We start from the raw sequence: 17,435 nt of genomic DNA, 5'->3' as shown, positions 1-17,435 counted from the left end.
TTTATATGCCATCTTCTTCCCAGAGTGGGACCCAATAAGACTCACAAAAGAAAAACAATTCAAACATTTTAAAACATTGTAAAAACAACAGAATGCAGGCAGCCTTAATCATTCCTGGGAGGGATCTGTAACAATCACTGTCTTAATATTTCTTATGCAAAGAGATCTTAGAGTCATAGAATCATGCAAAGGGATCTTGTAGCATTTCTGGGACTAATCAAAAGAAAGAAGCTGGTAGCATGAGCTTTCCTAGACTTGAGCCTACTTCCTCAAATCCTCTGGACTCCATCCCATGCATCTGAGGAAGCAAGCTCAAGTCTACGAAAACTCATTAGCATTGACATTGGTATTCTTCTGAGATCTCTGTTTAGGATTAGTCTTGGAGGCACTGTTTTATGAAGTCTCTGGTTATTCTCGGAGGGGTGATTTCCAACATTGGGTGGCATTCTTGGTGTATGACTCCCTCAGGATTCACTCTGGCTCCTCTCTTGCTATTTAGCATAGAAACCAAACCAGTGGTATCACTACCCTTGGTGTCACCTGGTGTAGAGGGGCAGCAGCAGTGTCCTGCGCTTTCCTTGCTGCCTCATTCACCTGTCCCCCTTCCCTGGCTGCCCGCTGACCAGCCAAGCCTTTGAAGGGCTGCAAGGCAGTGGCAGCGACAAATTCCCCTGCCTCTCCTCCCCTCCCGCAGCCTTGCTTGCTTTCACACTTGCTTGGCAGCCCACCAAGGGACAGCCAGGCAAGTGAGGCAGGCGGAGGAGATGGAAGGGGCACACTAACCCTCAGTGGCATCGCCACCTGGAGTGTCAACCAGTGCACTGGGTGCAGGCTTCTGGTGGTGAGGCCAAAAGGGCACCACCCACCGCCATACTGCATGCACTCTACATATAAATAGAACAGCATGCAGTAGGACATGCTTCCTCTCTGCCATGCGCTGTTCTACTCACGTATAGAGCAGCGCGCTTCATGGAGAGAGTGTGCTCAGGCCCCATTCCCTGCTGCAGGCTATTCTACTCATGTGTTGAGTTGCTTGTAGCAGGGAGGGAGGCTGGGCACATTCCCTCACTGCTGCACACCATGCCAAGGAACTGGTATCGAGGTGGGGGGGCGCTCGACTCTTGGTGCCATCGCATTGTTCTCCTCGTAATACTGTTCTCATGGGAAGATTGAGGCGATGGCAATGAGGTGGAGTAGGGCTGACTGGCTGTCACCCCTCTTCTGAGGTGTCACCTGGTGCGGACAGCACGCCTTGAACCCCTAAGTGATGCCACTTCTTGCCTCCCCCCTCCGCTGCCCAGTTTCCTCCTCAGGAGAAAACCAGGCAGCAGAGGAGACTTGAGGGGTGAGTGTTTGCTCCCCGTCTCCTCCACTGTCCAGCTTCCTCCTCAGGGAGAGAGCCAGGCAATGGGGCCAGCACTGGGTGCAGGAACACTGGTGTGCACACATTCCCCCACAGTGAGAGGAGGACCCAACCAGGTGTCACACCTGTGAGGTGTCACCCGATGCACTCCGCACCCCCTCACCCCCACTTCTGCGTAGACACCACTGAACCAAACTATTTCAAGAGGTTCTTCAGTGCCACCAACATGCTAACATCACCTGACTCTCTTTCTGCTTTCCATTTAACCTCAAGAACCTGTTCTGGTTCGAAACCTATGTCTGATGTTGGGAATGGACTAGATGAGGATGAACATATTGACACTTAATCCAAATAAAACAGAGATGCTTCTGGTCTGAAATATCAGGTCAGAATGCACAGGGAGGCCATTGAATCTGCAAACACAACTTCAACAGGAAAAAAGAAACCCAGAAAGTAAACAAAATTTGGCTACCAGTCCTGAAAAACACCAAAATCAAGACTCAACAAATGCAAATGACCATCACCCAGCGTCAAGGGGTTTCCTTGCAGACAATGGATTGCTAATTAAATAGACACAAATCTTCCTCTCATATCCTCCCACCCTGAGGCCTTTCCATTCACCCAGACTTCATTTCCATACACAAAGGATTTGTAATTTGAAATTGACATCCTCACATACCAATGGCTTATATATGTCTGTGCCTGGTTTCCACTCCACCAAATGCATCTGAGAAGTCAACTGAAGTCTATGAAAACTCATGCTGCCAATTTCTTTCTTTCAATTAGTCTCAAAGGTGCTACAAGATCTCTCTACAGATTAACATGTAAATCACCTCCTCCCAAACAATCACACAGTATATATACCTCGCTCACTTGCATGCCCACTTCCATGCCACCAACCTCTGAAGATGCCAGCCACAGATGCTGGTGAAACGTCAGGAATCAATTCTTCCAAAACACGGCCAGACAGCTTGAAAAACCCACAAAAAACTAGAGATGCTTCTGGCCAGTTGGAAGGCAGATCAGATAACAGGGATTTGATCTGTACTGGATGGAAACATAATCTCCTTGAATATCACGGTTTGTGTGTGTTTCTGGATTCCACCTTGAATCCAGATGCTCAGGTTTTGGCAGTGGCCAGGTGTGCATTGCTCTTCTTTCCAAAGTGACACATGCTTATTACATTCCATTTAGACGACTATTCCATGTGAAGTTTTCTTTGAAAAGGATTCTGAATTTTCAGCCAGTTCAGGATGCTGAGGCCAAATTATTGAATTGGGTCACTTACAGGACATATAGCAAAGACATCTTAAAAGCTTTATTGTATTTTAATTTATTTATCTGTATGTTGCATTTTATTGGATTTATACCCCATCTTTCTCCCCAAAATGGGATTTCAATTAGAATCTTGTTTTTAAATTGTCCTTCATGATTGTTTGCCACCTTGAATAGTACCAAATAAACACACAATTGTTTTACTCAAGGGTTACTGTTTATTTAAAAATAAAATGTCATTAATTTGTTCAGCAACAAATTTCCTTCAGTTCCAGCCACAGTCTTTGTAAAACAGTCCCCATTTTTAAATTCATCACCTGTTTAACACAGGAAATGAGATAAACTAGCAGGAGTTTGATAATTCACTATTTCCTCAAAGCCCATGCCACAATGGGTATGTGCTAATGTCTGTTACCAGACTAAAACATCTGAGCTGCACATTTCTGTTGTCGTAAAGGACACACACACATCAGCCCTTTGCAGGAACAGGAAATATTTGGGTACAATATATTCCTTTTTCAGATGATGTTTATCAGATGGGTAGTTGTCTGCACTATAATTTATGTTTCCTATTTTGAAATATACACATTATCAAGAATTCATTACAACATTATTCTCCTGTGAACACCAAATAATAAAGTATGTTTTTATAAAGAGAGAGAAAAGGAGATTTCAGCTCATCGCCAATGATGTGTTCACAGCAGCATTAGCTGTCTTGGCATAGGAGGCAGTATGTGGTAGGCAGACCTTGGAAAAATTTCATTTTCAAACTGTATCTCCCAGAATCCCCAGCTAGTGTAGCTAGTGACATTCTGGCTGGGGGATGTTGGGAGCTGTAATCCAAAAATAAGCTGTGGTGGTAATGCACTGATGTACTCATTTCTCAAGTTTCTCCTTCTGAGGCACGTTCTTGGGGCAGTACAGTTGCGTCTTATGGATCCTGAAGTAGTCAGGACAGTGCAAGGAAAGCAGACAGCTTGTATTGGGTTAGACTGGAGGCAAAGGCATAAAGAAAGTCTCCTGTGATGGATGAGGCCTTCGCTTCCCACTAAAGTCCTAGATTCAACAATTTTTTACTTACTCACTCACTGCCCCAAGGTAGGTAGGAAACATCCCTTCTGTAAAATATGTTTCCACATATTGCATTTGATGCCTCCATGTCTCATGTGCGCACAGTCTGTGCAGGATCACCAACCCAAAGTCAAGCCTAAGGTAGCAGACACACAAACTTCTATGTTTATGCACAGTATGGCAAGTGCCATTTTGAAACAGCGTTCCCCTGTAAGGAAGGATAGGGAATGTGTGACCCTCAAGATGTTAGTAGAATGCCACTCCCATCAACCTCCATCATTGTTTATGCTAGCTAAGCAATGATCTAATAATATCTACAGGGACACACTTTCCCCCATCCTTGTCTTAGTATGCCATTGCTGAAGGACAGCCCTGGAAGATGGGAGTGCTTCCACACGTTCCTGCCTCACACAACTGAGTAGAATGTTCCAGAGCTTGGAAATATTACTTTTGGAGATTGTGAATGCCAAGAACTCCCCAGCCAGCATATCCACTGGCAATGCTGGCTAAGGGATTCTTCTGGGACTTACATTCCAAAATGTATTTTTATTGCCCTGTAATGATGCTGGAGCAGCCACTCAATAGTAAGATGTACTGCCATCAGATCATTTCTCTGTGGACATATAGAATGCTGCAGAATCCATGCCACAAAATTCAATCTTTCTCCATGAGAATGTGCACTGAACAACTTGTTCGCTTCCTGGACTTAACTGAGACAGCTCATTTTTTAAAGGATATGGGACTCATTGTATAGGGGAAGACGACAAGCCATGAAAAAAATCAAACAAGCCTGGATGCATCGAGAGTACAGCACAGCTTCTAAACCATGCTGGATTTCGCTGGACTTACGTGTAATTTAGACTTCACTGTCATCCACGGCTAGGGATAGTCTAGAAGGAAATACTGTATAACAGAAACATACCAAATTCTAGTGGAGTGATAAGTTCCCCTGATCTCAGCCAAATCACACATATATACTGGAATGAGAGGCCTGCTGTTAAGACTACAAATGTGCATCCTCTCTCACTGAACTGTCACCACTGGTATCTTGCGATGGTTTCTGATGCAAGTGAGCAAACATAGATCTTGTAGGTACTAACTAGATGATTTAGAGTCAGGGAGTCTCATGTCTACTGAAAGAATGAAACATCTTCAGCCATATCTTTTTCTCACAAAAGAGTCACAATACATTCGCAGTACTACAATTCCAGAATTATTTAGCAGGAAGCCATGACATTTTAACTCAGCTGTGGTACAGGCATCGCCATAAAAGCTTCCCTATTCCCAAACCTTCATCCAAACCAGCTCACACCACCCCTCAGCAAAAGGGCACTCCATTATGGTAGTTGAACCTTGCTAATCCAGAATGCTTTGCTGAACTATTAGCCATTTTCTTCCTGTGCAACAGGGGTTTCATTTCCCACATGCCCAGCACTGGAAAGAGGCAAGTAGTCATGAGGAATCCCACATCAATACTTTTATTCCTTGTCCTTGCACTCTCTTGCCAGATTTGCCGTCTCTTCACTTGGCACTGCTCAGCAACACCTTTCTTGTAGCAAAGGGACCAGCCCTTGCATTGAGGCTATTCCTTCATTAGAGTCCCATGCTCTGCTGGGAGGTTTTAGCTCTCTGGGAATATGTAGCTGAATTGGGTAAGGATTTGCTCCACAATCTGGTTCTGGAAAACCATGTGCATAGTCATATTTCCTTCTTCTTTCTCTGGCTTCAGTAACGTTGGTCCAAACACAATGGCGATGCTTTGCACTGACATGCGGTTCTCCTCCCGGTACTCTATAACCCTGAAGGAAAAGAGAAACGAGGACTCCATGTAGCAAAAGACCCTGAAATGTTGCAAGTGGCAATATAGCTAGACCACAGAGGACATACTTCAAGTTCAAATCCTCAGTTGCTTTTTGTGCCTTACCTTCATGAAGTGAATGCTTATGCACAAGCTGAAAACCATCCATCACTACTTTATGTGCCCCATAGAGCTGGTGTGTGTGTGTGTGTGTGTGTGTGTGTGTGTGTGTGAGAGAGAGAGAGAGAGAGAGAGAGAGAGAGAGAGAGAGAGAGAGAGAGATTATCAAGCCCTTCCTAGTCCATTCAGCAAACATAAACAGGGGTAGGAATCTTGTGGCCCTCCAGATGTTGCTGGATTGCAGTCTCCAGCAGCCTTAGCCAGCATAGGTGATGTGGGAATGGCAGTACAACAACATCTAGAGAGTTACACAATTCCCACCCCTGGTCTAGTGCATGAGTAGGGAAGGTGTGCCCTCCCTCTAGATCAGTGGTTCTCAACCTTCCTGATGCTGTGACCCTTTAATGCAGTTCCCCATGTTGTGGTGACCCCCAACCATAAAATTATTTTCATTGCTACATGCAAATATGTGTTTTACGATGGTCTTAGGCGACACCTGCGAAAGGGCCGTTCGACCCCCAAAAGTGTCCTGACCCACAGGTTGGGAACCACTGCTCTAGATGTTATTGAATTGCAACCAGTCCTAGCCAGCACTGCCAATGGTGAGGGATAGGAAAGATGTCATCTCCAACTTCATCAGGAGACACAACACCTTTTCCATCCCTGAAGCAGAAGGATAGTCTGGTTGTTTGGGGAGAGAATGAAAGAAGGGAGAGCCTGCTTTCAGGCAGCAGCTGAAAGACAGGAAATGCTACAAGCTACTGAAGAAATGGGGAGAGGAAGAGGAAAAAAAAAAGGCAGAGTAATAACAAGACAAAAGGTGAGTTCTAGGGTAGGGTGTGGGCAAGACATGCAATTAACTGTGTACATGGTCTGGGTCTCCAAAGGATTCAATAATCCAAGCTAGCTCAGAGTCCAGAGAGATGCAGCTGCTCACCTGTAGAGGTGTTGGAAAAGAGCCCTCATGGTGTTGTGGTTTGGAGCAGGTAGAGACTTCACCAGCTCCCGTAAGCAGTGGCTTCGTCTGGTGTGGTCTGTAATTTCTGCAGTACCAAAGAAAGGAAGACAGCTCACTTTTTCAATTCTTTAATAGAAAAACCAAGAAGTGATACAAAAGTCACTATTCTCCTCTTTGCCAACATGTTCCTCCCTACATAAGCACATCTCAGGCACAGGTCTTTGCATTCCAGTTAGGGCATGCTTGCTGTTGAAACACAGCTGTGCATCTAGCTTGCAACATCTAGTATGTTTTAACTCAGAGCCACTTAGTGTTGCTTTTATTTTCTGAGAGAGAAAAAGTAGGTTATAGATGCTTGAAATAAATAAAAATGGTATAGGAAATGTGACATTATATCATTGCCTTGCCACTTTGCACCATTGCAGCAATGAGGAACATGTTGCCATGGCACACACTTTGGAGTTTATCACATGGGAGGAATTTCTCTTAATTTCAAATGAAAAGAAAGTGGGGCCAGAACACATTCATGTGAATTCGCTAGTTCAACAAATTTGCGTGAATTCAAATTGCATTTGAACTGACTTCCCACTGCCCGAAAATAGCTTGCCATTGCTCAAAATTAAAGGTGGTAGTCTATCAATAAGGTTAAACCCCATGATTGCATTCAGATTGCCATTGGATTATACTTCCAATTTCGCTTGTCTGATAAACTCCTCTCTCAATTAACTGTCACAAAGAGGAGAATAAAGCACACAATTGCAATCTTTCAGCAGCATGCATTTTCTGCTGTACGTAATCTGAGTGACAAATACACTGCTTCCCAATGGTCTAGCTGAACCACGACTTAGAAGTGCTGGGACTTCTTCATTAGCAGGTACAAGGACATTTTATGTACCATACACTCAGTTTTCTCTGAGTTTAGCTGTAATTCTCACAGTAGCTGGGCAAGGCAGCTGTGGTGTGGAGGATGAATTTTGCTAGCAACCTTTTGTTGAAAGCTCTCACTATTGTAATGCTAAGTGTTTTGGAATAGCTTTCTCTTAAATAGCATTTAAGACCCATTAGCTTTACAAAAGACCTACAGTTGTAGGGTGGAAAACTGGTAGAACTAGTTTGCTGAAATGGACCCACAGAAGTACTTGTATTTTGGACCCTCCCTGGGATCAGGTAGAGAACTGAGGACTGTCATGATAAGCACCTGCACTTCAGAATTTACCACTCAACCACTGGTGCCTTCTGCACTTTCTTGAAAATGCCAGAAAGGTATCAACAGTCAGTGTTTTAAGTAAAGGCAATTATGCCTCAAGCAGGCAGAGCTGAGGGTGATTTTAGGCTTTGGGATGAGGAGAACTCCTAACTCTATGACTCCAAAACAGGATTCCAAATGGGTTCGCTACTTCAAAACCCTGATAGTCTAAGAGCCTTAAAGCAGAAGGAAGAATATGATTTGACTTCTCCTTCAGTAGAATTTTCTCTCTCTCTCTCTCTCTCTCATTTTGTCTCCCTTTCTCCCATCAACTCCTCCCATAAAATATCACCACAGATAAAGCTTTAAATCATATATATATAGATAAAAGCAACAGGATGTTAATACAGTCAGTCAAAGAGACCAAGGCTTTGATATGTGCATGCGAATCACTCCCCAACCATCTCTCCCTCAAAGCAATGATCTCTTCTTACTAATGGCAGCAATGAATTTGTCAAAATGGCTGAAGGGGAAGAGTGGCTCCGGCAGCTCTCGGAAAAAAAGCTTGAGTGCTCCAGTGATAACATGAACGTCGTCCCAACGGCCATCATCAAGGTCCAAGCGCTCATCTGTAAAAGAGTTGGCAGAACATCAGGTGAGGCAACCTCATCCAAGGACAATTCTAGCCAGCATAGCCAAAGGTGAAGAATTCTGGGAGGCACAGTACAGTAACATCTGTACCGAGACAATGGTCCCATCCCTACTTTGTTGTACTGAAGAGCAAGCCCAGTTCCCATGTAAGTGCAGCACTGAATCCACTGCAAGCATTTTACCCAGGCCTTAAAAGGCCCTGAATAGGATCAGCACCTTGACAACTCTTTTAAAGCTAGCCAAAGCTTGGAATGGATTCATAGCCCCACTGACAGCCACTAGCCACCACTGAGACAGTACCTGTCTTGCTCAGAGTTCTTTAAATATATTGCAAACCAACAAGGCATTTTAACGAAGATAAGTTCATCAAAAAAATACAGCTGAGTATATAATAAAATACTGTATATTTAATATAGCTGTAAATAAAGTATATGAAATGAAATTATATTTATATGAGTGTTTTTTAGCTTTTATTTTGTAATGGCCCATATTTTTTAATGTCCTACATTTTGCAGTGCCTTGTCCTCCTTTTTGGGTAGGCCATCTGGTCATACTGACTAAACTACAAGGACGAAAGGTTCAAGTCTACCTCTTAGACAGCCAGTACTGGCTGCAAACATAAAGGGAGCTAGATATTTTTTAAAAAATACATCTTTTAAAAAATGCATATGGATATAAACATAAACTTATTACAAAGAAAGGACACCCACCCTCAAATAACACCAATGGATTAAACAAACTTAACAAATAAACACATAATGCCTGATATGTTCCCTGTGTTGCTTATTGTTTGCCATTGCATTCATGACTTCCTAATATGTAGATTGGCTATTTTCTTAAGCCTTTCCACTAACCTATAATATCCTCTATTACTTATTGGTATTAGAACTTCCAAAAATATCTATTCTGTTCTAATTCATCTAATGCATACTAGTCCTTATAAAAGTTCTTTACATAACAATATACATGATATGTAACTTATACTCTTGTATAAGTCTAGAAATTTTAGTCACAAAATTGACCCAAAAACCTGGATCAACTTATCCACAGGTCAATGTAAGTCCTGTACTTTATTTAACTCTTATAAAAAAGGGAACAATTCCCTGGTGAAAGGCAAGAGCATAATCTGTCCTGGAAGCACTCATTCCCTTCTGTTCTTTCGTCCATTCAACCTTTAGTGTGATCACAGTTATGCCTGCTGGAAATTTGTAAGTTCTTCAGCATTGCTTTACTTTGCTTCATCCTTAGATCTTTGTTGCATGCCCCTAGGTTTTACCCTTGACTTATCCACGGGTCATATCAAAATCCACAATTTTGGCCCCAAGACCTGCCCTCGACTTATACATGAGGTCAACTTACTGTATAGTCGAGTATATATGGTAATATCCATGAAAAATACCAATATACAAATTAATATATACTTCTATATATTTCTGCTATATACATATATATATATTATTACAATTTCCTTATATCCCATCTGTTCCCCAAAGCTTGTGATGGATAAATTCTTTCAAAGTTTTAGTTTTTTTTATTATAACTATGTGTGATTGTTTTTCCCTATTAATTGTCTCTTCTTCTATATAATCTTTTCTGTCACATTTTCCTCCTTGCTTCTAATCTTGGAGAAGCAAAGGGCTAGCTATTGTACCAAAAGTTCTACTAAGCTAGCAGCTGAAGTCAGCTAGTCAGTCCAAGGAAAGATGCTTATTCCATTCCCCCCCAAATTCCTCTCTCTGGCTCTGAGTTTTGAAAGCAGAATGCTGCCTATAAAAGCATGCTAGAGAAACTAACAGAACTTCCCCCTCCAAAGAAAGGCTAACCAAAAAACGCTGGCTATTTTTTTAATGTTATGTAAGAGAATTCAAGCAAGAGTCCCAGGAAGAATCCAGAAATATGTTCTTTGGGCCTCCTTGGCAGTTTTCAGTCTTTGACAACTGAAGTTAAATTGGGTGGTGGAGTACTCAGTCCAGGTATTTCAACTGAAAACTGCTTTCAAACACTTGTAGTTTCAGTATTAGAATGTACAGTGTTCTCAATAAAGGTTACTACTAGATTTCAAGGTTTTTATCAATTGTCTGTACAATACTGGATTTGGTATACTGATACTGAACACCAGGCAGGAGAGGGAGAGACTTCCACAGATTTCTAAGCTCAAGTTCTGAACATTTGTTAAAAGCTTAGCTGGGTGAGACCAAAAGGTTTATTTAGTCCAACATTCAATTTCTCAATAAAAGGCAGACAGAGGCCTCTGGGAAGTCCCTAAATAGGGCATGATCAAAAGTGCTGTCCCCAGCATTTTAATCCAGCTCTTGGCACTCAGGTAGCCTGCATCTGGATTTGGAAATTCCATTTAGCTATCATGAGCAATAGATTGGCTCTTTCTAAGCATGCATGGATGTTTTAAACTTAATACCAGGTGGTTTCTATCTAGTCTATCTTACTCAAATACAGCATTCCCAGTTTTGTATTTTTTTTTTTTTTACCCTCAGTTGTATCCACACAAATCAGCACTGGCTCGCTAAAGCCTTAGGTAGATATCCTTCCCACTAATTCAAATTTTATTTGCTTTTAAGCAGGGAGCTGTTAGTGACTGAACCGCCACCTTCTTCATAAAAGTGCTCATTGTACCCCAAGTTACTTCTCCCACTAAGTCACAACTGCCAAGGGTCTTACCATGGTCAACCTTGTAGCGTAGTTTCTGTACTGTAGCTAGGTTTCCACTTATCCGGTAGAGTCCATCAATATCCAAACCTAGGGGGAATAAAAATTACACCTTTTTCCTTCAGAGGTCCACAAGAGCAAAAGCACTGCCATGCATGGTTTCTTATGCTAAGAAAATCATGCAAGTTAAAGAGACTTGCATATACATTCCTTACTTTGCATGCGGTATGATGCTTCTGTGGGCTGGGGTAAGGAATTATGCATCTTTGGAAGTGCTGCTCAGCAATTTACTGAGCTATCACCAGATCTACAGGTTCTGACTGAAGCGTAACTTGATAGCCATAAGGATTAGAAGTTTTTTAAAAATACAGTGACTCCCAGAACATCTTATAAGTGTTTAATTAGAAGGAATGACACTAAGCAAAAGCAATTATGCAAGTTCTGCTCAATTTGCATAATGCATGCCCTGATTAGTACTTGGATGGGAGGCAGCCAACAAATACCATGCGAAGTAGGCTATATTTCAGAGGAAGGAAGTGTAAAATTACCTCTGAACATTCCTTGCCTAAGAAAATCCTATAAAAATTCATGGGGTCACCATAAGTTGACAGGTGACTTGAAGGCACACACATATACCATTACAACACTCAGAATATGCATTGCCTGGGCAAAGAATCACAACGTTGTGGATGCACAGAGTATTGCGTACCTCTCTTCTCCACAGCGGCGATACACTGCTTAACAAACTGAGGCACTGTACTCTTCTCACGGTCACACAGAACTTGCAGAGCACATCCAAACACCTGATCTGAATTAACAAAACACAAATCAAAACGAATTAGGAACTTGATCACACATTTTCTAAGCTAATATACTAAAAGGTTTATCTCATTGACAGTAAATGGCCTACTGTGTCAAGTAATGTAAATTATGAATATGTTAAAAGTATTTTTAAACTAGATGCACTCAACCAGCTATTACAAAAGGTAAAAAACATCCAAGTGAAGAAAGGAGTTAGTAGTACACCTGAAATATGATTTTATACCTTTGATGTAGCCTCTTTCCCGCAGGGACTGAAGTGTTGGTCGCCTCTGCAGAAACTTCCGGAGCTTATTACGGACTTTGTTGGAATCACAATCTGAGTTGAGGGAACTGGATGAATGCCAGGAGACTGAAGGGGAAGATTTGGCATTTTAGTACAGAAGAGGGAGAAGGTGTTACCACTGAACTTGCCCACTTGTTTCAAAGGGAGGAGGGTGGGGGGCATAAAGAAAAGAGAAACTGTAAGCCCCTTTTTAGGGCCTTTTCATGCAGAATGCTAGAAATTTTGCTCAGTGTCTTTGAGGTTGACAGACACTCTTTTTAAACTGCAAAATGCATTTGGTTCAAAAACAGTTCTCTGCTGTTTTGGGTCCCATGCATAGATCACACCTTTCTATACCTTGGCTCAGACATAAGTCAAAATGGAGACTGTAATCAAGAAATCAGAAGAAAGCTAAGACTTGGAATGGTAGCCATGAAGGAACTAGATACGATCCTCAAGTGTAAAAATATTATTATTATTATTATTATTATTATTATTATTATTATTAACCTTTATTTATAAATATTTATATTGTGTTTTATTTAATTATATATCATTAAACACCAAATTCAGAATAATCCAGGCCATAGAATTTCCAGTTTTTATGTATGGATGTGAAAGTAGAACAGTGACAAAATCTGACAGGATGAAGATCGACATCAGTATTAAATGTGATGTAGGAGGACAATTCCACAGATAACATGGACTGCCAAAAGGACAGATGAATAGGTTGTACAACAAATCAAGACTTAACTCTCACTAGAAGCCAGAATGTCTAAACTGAGGTTATTTGTACTTTGGATAAATTGTGAGTTAACATGACTCATTAGAAAAGACAATAATGTTTGTTGAAGTGAAAGGCAATCAGGAAAGAAGACAACAGCATTACAGGTGATTAGGCTTAATCAAGGAAGTCACAGCCCTGAGTTTCCAAGACCTGAGCAGGACTGCCAATAACAGAGTGACTTGGAGGTCTCTCACTCATAGGGTCACCATAGGTTAAAGTCAATTTGACTGCAATTTACAAAAACAGGCACTTTTGGAGTGTTCGGCAGCCAATTTTCTGTTCCTGGACTTTCCAGGGCCACACGGATTGCCCAAATTGCCAAAAAAATTAACAACCAAACCAAACTCATATCCTCGTACAGTCTCTGTTACATATTCCTAATTATAGGTAAATATAATAATGTATTTGTGGACAAATATAAGACCCGTTTGAACTGTTGCCAAGTGTCAGATGTGTATGACATTTCCATTTCAGCTTATCCAACCTCCACTTCTTTTTTTAGTCCCACCCTCAAATCAAGCAATAAATGTAACATTTATTAATACTGACACAGACCTGGGCTCTTCTTTTCACCCTCTCTCTCTTTGTTGGTTCCCAGATTCTCCTTGGATTTCAAATCTGCTGCATTTTCATCATTCTCTTCTAGAGGGAAGTCTGTGGGCTGAGAGAAATGCAGAGCATCTTTTGTCATGCCAGCATATAGTTTATCTTTGCCTTTCTGAACTGGCTAAGGGTGCTTGCAGATGGACCACATCTAGCATTACCCATTAAAAGGCACTGTGTTGCTGTGGTATCTTTTGCTTCTAAGTGGGGTTTTGTATGTGCGTTAACAAAAAAGGTTGAAGACTCCTGTTCAAACATAAGAGGGGCAGCAATGGAAGACTCCATTGTCTGCACCTTGCATTTGATAAATAAGGTAGATAAGGCAGTTGTGCAATAAGAGCTTTGTCTGGAAGCATCCTCAGAGTGCAGTGTTCTTCAAGAAAGCTGTTTCTTTCATTCTTCTGGGTAGCAAAACAGAACTCATCAAATGAGTTGCCTCACTGAGTTCATGCAAAGACACCAGTCAGTTAAGACTGTAAATGTCTTTACATACATTTATGTCCACATTTGTTGTTGCAATTGTGTATTTTTAAGCCACTTCTGAATTATGGTGACGTGGGATTTTCTTGTCATGATTTATGGAGATGTATGTTTGCCACTGCTTTCCTCTTTAGCTGAGAGTGTATGATTTGACTAAAGTCACTCAGTTGGTATCCATGGCTGAGCAGAGATTTGAACCCTGGTGTCCAGCGTTCTAGTGCAACACTCAAACCACTATACCACACTGACTTTTATGAACACTAATAGTAAGACAGCTAGCCCTCCGTATCTGTGGAGTCTGCATCCATGGATTCAACCATCCATGGCTTGAAAATACAGCGAGCCTTTGGCATCTGCTGGGATTTGGTTCCAGAAACCCCTGTGGATACCAAAATCCGTGGCTGCTCAAGTCCAATTAGATATAAAATTGTGTCCCTTATATAAAATGACAAAATCAAGGTTTGCTTTTTGGAATTTATATTTTTAAAAATATTTTTCAAGCCATGCATGATTGGATCTGTGCATAAAGAATCCATGGATATGGAAGGTTGACTGTATTCCAAAATATCCATGGATTTTAGTATCCATGACAGGTCCTCTCCTGCACTCAAACCCCAGTGGATACCAACTGCCCACTGTAGTTACACAAAACTTCAAGGATGAAAATTGTAATGTCACATAGAAGCTGATAAAGACTATGAATAATGAGAAGATCTATTATTATTCCTATTAAAATATTTAAAAAACAGTAGTGGAAAAAAATCTGTAATGAGAAATTTCACAACTATTTGTTTAACTGGGAAAATCCACTTTTCTAATAGTGTGCATTACAAGTTTATTAATAAATGGATGAATGATATAGTACTAGTTAATTTGGGCGGTTTAATGTTTAGCATGTTTCACAGACTTCTGTTATATTCAGAAACAGAGTTCTGCTGTTCCTTAGTTTTCATTTTTATTTATTTTTTATATTTTAATAATGTAATAGGAGTGTATTTTATTAAGTTGTTGGGTCTGAAGGTATTTACAGGTGCTCTACTAAAAATAATTTCCAACGAAAGCTTCTGAATATGGTTGACTTTAAACAACATGAAGATTGTATTCCTAAATGTACCGGAAAGCAAGTCCAGCTCTACCAATAGGTAAAATGGACAAGCACACCAGACAACAGATACAAAAGAATGAGGGGCGATTTTGCTTGTATGCACATCCTTTATGATAAGGGCTGTCCTTTTTTACTGTTGAAAATTGAGCACCAATGGTTTTAAAATACAAGATGAACCAGTAGAGGGCAACATATTCAGTGGTAGCTGTGTTGGCCATGCAGCAAAATCCAAAATCCACAAAACAGTGGTATTTTTAATGGGCAAACTAAAATGCACAAAATATATTATGTGAGTTTCCAAAGCTTCACAGCCTTCTTCATGAGGTAAAGATGTTAAAAAAAACATGCAGGAGAAGAAAAGTGAAGGTGTTAGAATCACAGACAATGTTTTGCTGCTTTATCATTTAACAGTAAAAACAAGCCCCACAGTAGTATGTTATACTGACATCTCTTCCTCTCTCACCAGTTTGCTGATGCTGTTAGCAATTGCCTTCTGCCATGTGCCAATGATGGTCTCCGAATCATGCTGGATCAGGTACTCAGAACCATCCCGTGTTTTCAGCTAGAACAGAGCAAGCATTAGTATGTGACAACTGGAGAGAAGATGTTCTTCACAACCCCCAAAGCTTTGAAAGCTGTCCCCAAGATTCACTGCAATTTACAATAATTTCTAGAGTCCCAACTATAGTGAAAGCCATAAGTGCCAGACATCAAATTTATTTATAAACCTGACCCTCTGGCCTGGCAGTCCCCAAAATATCTCCCTCTCCATTCTCTAAATCCCACTGTGGGAACACATATAGGCTCTAAACATGGTCAAATTCACTCTCCTTCCTCTTTCAAAGATCCATTCAGGAAGCTTTTCTTTGGTTGCCTTGGAGAAAAGGAGAAAGGCCATAAGTTAGTGATGTAGCTCATCATTTTCATGTGAAGCAATAGTCAGAAGAATTATGGCCCTTCTGTCTTTCTTGAAGGTGGCCAAAGATAAATCTCCTCAGCTGGTTTTTGCAGAGAGAGAGAGAAAGATAGAGGACTTTCATACCACTGTTATGGTTGCATCCTATGGAATCATGGCACTTCTATTTTGGAGAAGCACTAGAACTCTGGCTGAGAATTCTAAGTATCTCTCCCTAAACTGCAAATCTCAGGATTCTGTAGAATGGAACCATAGCAATTAAAGTGAAAGCATACCACTACGTAGTGTGAAAGGGCCCAGAAGCAGAGATGCTTTATAATCCTGGTTCTGATGAGCAGCATGGCTCTCTGTTTTGCTTCTTCCTTCCTGAATTCTAGCATCACCAGCTGCTAAAGATACCCAAGCAGCTCAACAGAGATGGTGGCCATTCCTTACCTCTAAGACATTCTTTTTGCTTGATTTGTCTTTGGCTGCCCAAGAAAGTGTTGCTCCATGAAGATCCACAGTGTATTCTGGGCTACTCAATACAGAAGGATGTTTCTAAGAGTGAAGTGAAGGAAAAGACAGGAGCAATACTGTCCATATCAAAGGTTGAAACTAAATAGTTACAAATAACTACTAATGTGTGATTAATTTCCTTTCCAAAGAAAAAAGGCATAAAATGACATTACAGTTCTAACGTAATAAAGGATACCTCACTCATTTTGTTGTATAGCTGGAACTTTTAGCTACATCTATAGTTGTGAGGGTGTGGCTTCATTAAATGGCAGAAGAGGAACATCTCATGATCAAGTGGTGCCTTGTGATGCTGCCTAATGTTCCGTTGTGGGTGTTATGGTGACAATGACAAAGCTCATGGAAGGGTGTGTTTTATAGCACAACCCAGTGGCTTGTGACATTGATTTTTTTAACAACAAAAATGACTGAAAACTTTTAATATCTGTATCTATAACAACAAGCAATTGGAACTATAACTATGTTGAATTACTTTTAAAAAGTAATTCTCTAAGCCCTAAAAGGTTTATTATACTATGAGGTTTTGTGAACACACAGCTTTTGTTGTGTGAACTTTGACTTATGGCAACCGTATGAATGTGAGACCTCCAAGAGCTCTGGTCATCAACTCCCCTGCTCAGGTTTTACAAACTTAGGGCTGTTGGCTTCCTTGGTTAAATCAATCTTTTGGCAGTGCAATCTTTTTCTCTTCTTACTGTCTTCTACATTACCAAGCATTATTATCTCTTCCAGTAAGTCACATCATTATATATCTAAAATTCAACAGCCTCAGTTTAGGCATTTTGGCTTCTAATGAGCATTCAGGCCTGATTTGTTCTAGGACTCATTCATTTGTCTTTTTGTCCATCCACTGTAAGG

The 17,435-nt window shown here is 41.0% G+C and overlaps 1 protein-coding gene across 3 annotated transcripts in view; it reads right to left on the bottom strand.

Moving 5' to 3' along the window:
* Positions 1-2,847: 2,847 nt before the first annotated feature.
* The window catches only part of ARHGAP27 (Rho GTPase activating protein 27), a 76,550-nt gene continuing 61,962 nt past the window's right edge, over positions 2,848-17,435 (bottom strand). For all 3 annotated transcript variants that reach the window (XM_089532084.1, XM_089532086.1, XM_089532085.1), the window contains 9 exons: positions 16,497-16,601; positions 15,609-15,707; positions 13,513-13,618; positions 12,132-12,257; positions 11,796-11,894; positions 11,099-11,176; positions 8,266-8,400; positions 6,565-6,670; positions 2,848-5,508 (listed from right to left, as the gene is read on the bottom strand). In XM_089532084.1, the coding sequence (XP_089388210.1) occupies positions 5,331-5,508; positions 6,565-6,670; positions 8,266-8,400; positions 11,099-11,176; positions 11,796-11,894; positions 12,132-12,257; positions 13,513-13,618; positions 15,609-15,707; positions 16,497-16,601 (1,032 nt within the window). In that variant the 3' untranslated portion in view covers positions 2,848-5,330. The remainder of the gene's footprint in view (positions 5,509-6,564; positions 6,671-8,265; positions 8,401-11,098; positions 11,177-11,795; positions 11,895-12,131; positions 12,258-13,512; positions 13,619-15,608; positions 15,708-16,496; positions 16,602-17,435) is intronic.

This window comes from Sceloporus occidentalis, unplaced genomic scaffold, assembly GCF_023333645.1.
Source record: "Sceloporus occidentalis isolate IW3139 unplaced genomic scaffold, rSceOcc1.0.p SCAF_7, whole genome shotgun sequence".
NCBI classification, from domain to species: domain Eukaryota; kingdom Metazoa; phylum Chordata; class Lepidosauria; order Squamata; family Phrynosomatidae; genus Sceloporus; species Sceloporus occidentalis.
The sequence above is the reverse complement of the archived record's forward strand: the minus strand, read 5'-3'. Positions and strand labels throughout refer to the sequence as shown.